The sequence below is a fragment of the Ambystoma mexicanum genome, chromosome 4p (genome assembly GCF_040938575.1).
Source record: "Ambystoma mexicanum isolate Mex_15411 chromosome 4p, UKY_AmexF1_1, whole genome shotgun sequence".
NCBI classification, from domain to species: Eukaryota; Metazoa; Chordata; class Amphibia; order Caudata; family Ambystomatidae; genus Ambystoma; species Ambystoma mexicanum.
The window spans coordinates 138,615,386-138,623,529 of NC_090927.1; the positions used below are offsets into that span (position 1 = coordinate 138,615,386).

The following is an 8,144-nucleotide window of genomic DNA, read 5'->3' on the forward strand; positions in this document are numbered from 1 at the left end:
TGGAGAGCTGCAGGGGTGGTTGGACGGCCTTGGAATGGTTCTGTGCAAAGTGTTTGGTCAAGGAAATGCCATAGGGAAATAGCAGCTGCTGGAGGGCGCACTGTATTGGTCCTCGGACCTGGTGAATATAAGCCGACAGAAATTCCATAGAGTGCTATATATGGCAACGAGGGAAACGTTTTGGCCAGTAAGGGAGGATGCTGGAACTGCTTTTAAGATGGATTTCTGAACTCTGACCTGGTGGGCAGAGGTCCAGAAGGCCATCCTAGTTTCTTGGAACAGGGTAACCTTCTGGACAAGCCAGACCAATCAAGGTAGAATTGGCCGCGGTCAAGACTAGAACTCAGGAGGTGTGAGGGTGATTGAAAGTCCACAATGAGCAGACAAAGAGAGAGGCAGAGAGAGAGAGAGAAAGAGAGAGAGAGAGAGAGAGAGAGACAGAGAGAGAGAGAGAGAGAGAGAGAGAGAGAGAGAGATTGGCCACAGTCCTGTAGATCCTTGCCCTGCCCATATGTCCACCTGCAACGCCCTTTTCACACCCATAATCAGGGACGGTGTCGGGGCCTTTCAACCTTTTCAAATGAAAGGGGCCTCAAGACTCAGAGGGGCCCCCAGAAACAGCCTCCATATTGCCAGTCAGCAGTCTAAAAACATGACAATATATTCCTTTATATATCAAATACGTTCTGGGGCTTACAGTCTGCGCTTTGCAGCGCTCACCTTACAAACTGCGTTAGCTTGAGCCCGTCAGGCCATCATTTCCATTGGGGAAAACAGAAGTGTTACCTTTCAACACTGGTTCCTCCACGTCAGCCACTTGCTTACAAAGATGTATTAATTGCTATTCAGCGGGCATTCAGTGTGTCAGCTCCCTGCTTGCTCGCCGTCTCATGATAATTGACGTCTGTTAAACTTATTTTTACCTCCATTATAATGTTTGGCCCCCAAGGATACCTCTGACTGTTTTCCACTCTAAACATGGGAGGGCAAGCATCATGTTGAAATGGGCCCCCACACATCTTCTGCCGTGCCTGCCATAACAATCTTAGCAGAAGCCAGATGTACCATCATAGGGGGTCAGCAGGCCAGTCCTGTGCTGCAGGCCAAATGTAGGGGCCTTAATGCCAGAGCCCTGCTTTTAAAATAGATGAATGTCCAGTGCTGGAAATTGCCTTTTTTTACTGGGGGATCCCAGCCAGCAGAGGGGTGGGGTGTAGGACAGCGGGTATTTTACTCACCCCCACAAACATTTGCCTCTCAGCTCCTCCGAAGATTAACCACGAACACCCCGAAAATAGCCCAGTTTCTTATAATGTCAGCAAAGTATAAAACGTGCACACCTTTTAAACCTAAAAAAATGTACTTTGTCACATCCTGTGACATCTTCCCATTGCCCATATTGATAAGGCCTCCATTTTTCTTTTTTTTAAGACTTGCCCTGCCACGTACCCATGTACATCAATCATCACACATTGGATCCAACGAGCCTTCTTAGAGCCATTTTTCTAGGAAATTAGTGTTAAAACATCGTAGTTTCCAACATTAGTTTCAGGCTTGATCATCTAATATTACCATTGATAGCAAAGCCTGTTGAGGAGGCCCAGCTGTTTCCAGTTAGTCAGACCCCTAAACACAGGTAACTGTAATAAAGACAACTTTAAATAACAAAGCTTTTGTCTGGAAGGTTCGCCATTGTGCACTTATGACCGCAATTAACTCTGCCCACCATAAACTCTGCCCCTTGACCCGCCCACCTAAAGCCCTTTGTCAGGTGCTGCCCACTGGGCCCTTTTCCTTAAATCTGGCACTGCAGGAGCCCAAGGTACTGAGGGAGAAACCCAAGGACCTTTCTAAAAAAATGATGTATTCATAGCTACCTGCTGCAACACCATACATCGTACCTAGTCTCCAGATTGGATGTTGCTATTAGTTTATGAACGGGTCATATATACCAGTGTATTTCTGTGACTATCCATGATATCTTGCAGCCTAGCGGTGCCTGGCTGTGTGCTGGGAAGCCACGTCACTCACAGGCATCCACCTCGATGCAGCAATTCCTGAATGTGATGAGAGTGGAAAAATGTATTCATATTTTTATTTTAGGTAAAGATTTATGCAGCTTTACATTATGGAAAGCGGCAGCCTAGTGGTGCTAACAATCGAATGGGGCATCGCCAATGCACGTTACAATCCTTCTGGACTGGCCCAGAAGTCACGGGCTAGTGAATGAGATCCAATTGCACTTTTGTCCTCCTAGTGATCAAAAGAAGTCAGTGATATGACCTTTGGATGCGTTTGCCCCCAAGAGTCACACATGCAATGTGTTTTCTGAGCACTCTGTGGCATTCCACTGTTTGGATGAAGAAGAGATGGGAAATGTTGAGACGCAAAGCCTAATGGATTAAAGAGGATGTCCACGCGGACGTGGAAGCTCTTTAGCATGTGCAATGCAAAAGAAGATGGTCTTCTAAACTATCCTGAATTTGCAAATGATGGTTTCCTTATGAAGGTGGTTGGGGGGCGTTGCAGAGGGAGGACCTCTGGACATGGAAGGTTTCACCCCCAAAGCTCTTCGCCCTGGTTGGGTGGATGTGGAATACATTCAGGGTCGGACTGGGCCATCGGCTATTCCGCCTGGAGCTGGGCCGAAAACACTTGGAGGCGGGCGAGGCCCTTGGGGCTGGTTTCTGAAGCCCACGCCTGGGCCGGTTTGGGTTTAATTACTACTATTTCTAACTTACGTTACTTTAATTAACATAAGTTACAATGCTTTCCTTTGATGAATGCCTCTGCCTGCCAAGTCGGCGACACCATGGCGCCAGTTGAAGACAACAAGTTTTACTATTTTACAAAATACTGGCAGTGACCGGGCGGGGCGGGCCGGGGCTGCCTCAGCCCGGCCCGCTCCCAGTGAATTGTAAGTAACATGAGTCTCGGACCGTGCGCATTTGCAAGTTGTAAATTTCTTGTTCCTCCGAGTGCATTGTGCATTAAGGTTCTGGGGGCTGCGGGTCGGGGGTGGACTGGGTGGGCCGATCTTAAGGCAGGGTGATGTGTGAGCTGCTGAATCTGGGTTACCTCAAGTGAAGGAGGAAAAAAGTGTACCGACATACTGTCTCCTTCAAACATTTCCACTTTCAGTCGCACGGTAGACGCCTGCACGTCTGCATTAGAGGCAGGTAAGAAGTAATCTTTACTTACTTTCTGAAGTTTTCAACTTTCCATGCATATTAAGGGATGACTGTAGTCTGCACAGCTATATGCTGGGGGATTTTTTGTGGGTTACAACTCTTTCACTCTATGTCTATCAAGCGGACCTTGTGGTGATTAAATAGACACTAGGAATACATGGTAACGCCAACAGTTTGGGCTTTTGTGTTTGGTAAGGGAAAGGCCCTGTCATAGTGGTATTAACTGGCCGTTAATGGTAGCAGCAAAATGGTGCGACATGGGAATATAATAGCAATGACTGGCAAATGCCTAATACTTATACATAAGCCAAAACTGTTAGCTTTCCCAATGCCTGTTTTTAACAGGACTTCAGTGAAGGACACAGATAGGGGCTGAAGGCAGACCTGTCTAAGAAATGTTTTATTACACCATTAGCAGGTTTACAGCTCCAATTATGTCCTTAACTCTTGAAGGCTGCTCTGAGAAAACACTGCAAAGTTTGATGGTAAGGCTTGATTAAAGCAAGCTCTAAGAATTCCCATGAAGAGGTGTTTTGGACGGGGAGGAGCAAGATCTGGGTGGATATGGCCATGGGGATTAGCATGGCCATGGGCAGTCAATGGGTGGGCAAAAAAACAAAAAACACCTACATGCTTTGTGTCCCTCCTTATTTACAATTCTCCCTATCTGTACTCTAATGCAATAGTTTGGGCTTACAGCGGCACATAACAGCCAAAAAATAAATACAAAAAAGTGAGCAATCTATTAAGCCATTGTCTGCTGAATGGGGGGTAGATGGATTTGGGCAGGGAAGGCTATTGGTTCTTTAATACTGGCCTGAAGGGACAGGGGTATTAACACTTTGAAAGCAAAGTCATTCACGGTGTGGGCCTCTATGTCCGTTTAGTTCTTGTACCCTAAGGCCTTACTAACTACTTACTCCTGCATGCCCTAACTAGCACTATACCCCTTACCAGAGCCACATGCTGCCCCTACTGTGCATCTTTAGTAGCTATGGACTAAATCTCCTGAATGTGTACATGCACGTGAACAGCAGCCCACAGGCGGCAGTGTTTGATATGTGCACTAATTGTAGCACTCGCTGTAAGCGTGCGCAGTGGTCAAAACCTTACCCTAACATCCCCAACCTATCCATACCTTCTCCCTAAACCTCATTCCAGTTTTCCTACTTCATCCCCTTCCTATCAAACCATCGTCACCCTAACCCTCCTTACCTGCTGGGGTTGCGGAGCCTTCTATAAGCATCGACTTGCAGCAGGTTCCAAAACCGCAGTGGGGGTGGTTGGTTCATGCCACTCCTGCGCCTCGGAGCTGTGGACCCTGTAACAGAACTGTATGCAAAGTTATATTAGAGTTCTGTGGTAATGTAATATTTGAGCATAAATACAACTGACAAGGTACTTTCCAGTGACATCATTTGGCTGTACTGCTTATTAAATCCAACCCTATTTTCATTACTGGTGGCCACGAGTAGACATGCCTCGAGTCTGGTTCTGCAAAATAAGTATTTAGCTATGTGATGATGATGTTTTTTTTAAAAGAACAAAAGGAATGTTTCACTTTGTCAAGCATTTACACAAAACATAACATGTAACAGACACATAAGTAGCATTTTCTATAAAGTCGTGAATTGACGCGATTCACGGATGAGGGTTTGAGGGCCACCTTTTTTGAGGTGAGGGTTGGGCCACTTTATTTTGGGTGTCCGGGCCTATTTCCTGTCCCAATCTGACCCTGAATACATTTAGGTCACTGGTTGCAGTGGTCTACGATGTCCATTGGGAGTGCAGCTGTGGAAGGACTTGTGAACAAGACACCAGTCTTAAAGGGATCTCATCCTTTTTACCCCTGTGGGAACTCAAAACTGGCGATAATGGAAAAGAAGCAGGCTGTTACTGTAGTCTAGTCCGGATGTCACCACTGATGGGGCAGGGTGATATATGGGGGAGCTGCAGAAAAGGACGTATGCATTTGGGCAATGAAAGGTAGAAACTGGTCTTAATGGCCATATTCACTTTACCATCAAATGGGAGGTTGCCCTCAAGAGGTATTTCCGCAGCAGTAAACATTCATGTTGGGTTTTAGCAGCGGCCAAAAGAGTTGGGCATGATGAAAGGTGGCGGAGGGGGCAGCCAAGAAGGACTTCTATAGGGGGAACATATTTGCTATTGTTCATGGAGTCACAGGCCGTTGTTCATCCTCCAGTGTTGAACCTGTGTCCGCTGGTTTGTGAGGTGTACGAGATTGCCCGATTCTTCATCCAGTTGCCAATGAAGCTTGGCATTGCCTGCATATGTGACACAATGAGGCCGACCATGTATTAAGGAACATCGGCAAGAGGAAAATATTTGGGAAAATGCACCATTGTAGATAACAAGCCTATGGAGATAGGACCGCCACTTGACTTGTGTGATGTGGGAAAAAGGAAAAACACCATGTGAATACTGTACCTCCCGCCCTGGCTCCTAATTTTTTGTAGACAACTGTGTGAACACTGCTGAGCGACCAGGTAGTATTAGTTAGCCCACATTCCTTTGGTCGAGGGCTGTGAAAAGGCTGTATTGGTAGAATGCTGTCTATGCCACGTAGCGACTTGTATGTGCGTAGACTGCAGATGCGAGGAGTGATTGGATTAAGCCTGTTTCAAAAGCCTTAGTGGTGCACGGTAGGATGGAGATGGAGCAATCGTTTTCCAGGAATTCTGAATCTGTATTCTTCATCAGTGAAAGTGTAATTGCAGTATGTGTCAAGGCTTAAGAGACCACACCAGATGTCAGAGAAGCATTGACAAGTGCTGTGACGTGTCTCTAACTTTACACATATCTGGAAGAGGTGATGATATTCAGCGAGAAGCACAAACATGAGAAATGGTTGGTATGAGACTGTGATGGGAAATCTGGACCACTTAGAGTTGTGAAGTCCATCTATAAGGGTACGATTTAGTTTTGAAGAATGTCACTAGATCCAGAAGAGATCAGAAGCAAATGGCGGGGTTTGCTGATGCATTAGTTGGACTCTCAATCTTTTTGAATACACAAGAGCACTTTGGCAGTGTTCCCAGCATCGTCCATGTAGGTTTGCAAATCCTTCTTTGGCCTAAGGAAAGCCCTATTGGTGGACTCAGAGCAATCGGATAATTGTATTTATTTAAGGTTGGGTATCGTTTTCACAAGAAAAGGCGTGCATAGGAAGCAATACAGGAGAAAAGGCAGCTCCTGGGTCTGGTGCTCTTGTAATAGGTAGAGAATATGTGAGAATGAGAGAAAGAGTAATCAGTTGATGAGGGAGACAGATCTTGGGACAAAAGAGGCAGGGACTAGGTAACAGACATAACAAATAGTCGTTGCACAGGCCAGGGGTCGTGATGCAAGGTATAATACCCATTCACATATGTATACATCTATAGCTGGAACATAAGAGTGGGTCAGGTGGCGATGGTGGAAAGGGGGGCTCCTTCACGTGTCAGAAGGTGGGTTCTTCAGTTTGGTATTGAACCCGTCAATAGATGCTGTTGTTTTCATTGTGTGTGTGTCCATCATCATTTCAGAATGTGAGCCCTGCTGTCGAAGTTCATTAGCAAATCAATGATTTACTTTACTGTTGTGCTGCTGGGCTTGAATGTATGAGTCTTTTGGGGTTCCAAACAGGTGAGATTGGCAGCGATTTTCGTTTTTGTTGAGCATGGACGTCGAATGGAATTCTACGAGTGGGATCTTTACTTGAGATGAGTGGCTATGTGAAGGCATCTGTTTTTCATTTCTTCATCGAAGCAGGTCCCTGTAATAGGTGAGCAGGCTTGCATGTGGGATTCAATCTATCTCTTATGCCGAAGTCGCTGAGGGGGTGGTCTGACTATGAGAGAAGCTGGTAGCTATTGGTTGAGAGCTGAGGGAGTATTCAGAAAGGTTGGCTGGGATTTTCTCCCCCGCTGGGTAGATTTAAGTACAAGTGGAAAAAAAAGGCTAGATTGTCCAGTTCTTAATGATTATTTAAGTGTAGGATTTTGAGGGATTGTCCTCTCAAATATTTTGTAAAGGATGAAGGGTGGTTTGGAGATTGTTACGGTCCAACACCGTTACAGGGACCGCGTCCCCTTTAAGAGGTCAAGCCCGTACCACGTGGGAGCACGTCACGGGAGCAGGGACGTTATAAAGGGGGAAGGGACAGACGCAAGTCAGTCTATGCATGTAATTGAATAAAGAAAGAGTTTACCTTCCACTCGGTGTGTCTGTCCTCCTTTCACGGGCCCAGTCCGGGCCTAACATCTGGCGACGAGGCGACTTACCAGACCACCGACTCCTCCTCCTTGGCTCATCGTTCCTGCTCTAATCCAGCGCCGCGGGCACCTTCCGGCCCAGCGCACGTGCCTGATCCCAGGCCCGACTCCTCCTTTACACATCGATCGCACTTCCGCGACTTGATTTCCAGCGAGCTATTGGGCCTCCGCTGTCCAGCACGCGCCTGATCCCAGGCCCGACTCCTCCTCCACACATCGACCGGCTCGATTTCCAGCGAGCTACCAGGCCTACGCCTCACAGCACGTTCCACACCTCAAGCAGCTACGAGACGACGCCGAACATCATCCAGAGCCCGCCCTCCGCCCCCTCCGAGCAGGAGTGCTGCACGCAGCCCGCGAAATTGCACACCTACCTCCAGACTACAGTAGTCGCACGAGCCATCCACAGAGGCCCGCGGAACATTAAAGGTGGGTTTACCCATTACGCACCCGCACCGCGCAGACCGCGCCCTACAACCACGAAATGAGCTCGCCGCAGGCCCAGCAGCCTCAGGCCCAACAGCCGCCGAACGCCCCTGCAAGCGGCACAGCAACGACGGCATGGCGCATGCCGCCCCCATTTTCGATGATGCCACAGGCTGACAAAGGCCCACGGTGGGTTGAGTGGCTAGAGGACTTTAACACGTTCATTGATGCAGCGGGGGAAGACAAGTCC

The 8,144-nt window shown here is 47.5% G+C and overlaps 1 protein-coding gene across 1 annotated transcript in view; it reads right to left on the minus strand.

Moving 5' to 3' along the window:
- The window catches only part of LOC138452792 (fucolectin-like), a 100,064-nt gene extending 92,153 nt beyond the window's left edge, over positions 1 to 7,911 (minus strand). The window contains exon 1 of the mRNA XM_069605135.1: positions 7,843 to 7,911. Coding sequence (XP_069461236.1) covers positions 7,843 to 7,911 — 69 coding nt within the window. The remainder of the gene's footprint in view (positions 1 to 7,842) is intronic.
- Positions 7,912 to 8,144: the final 233 nt, after the last annotated feature.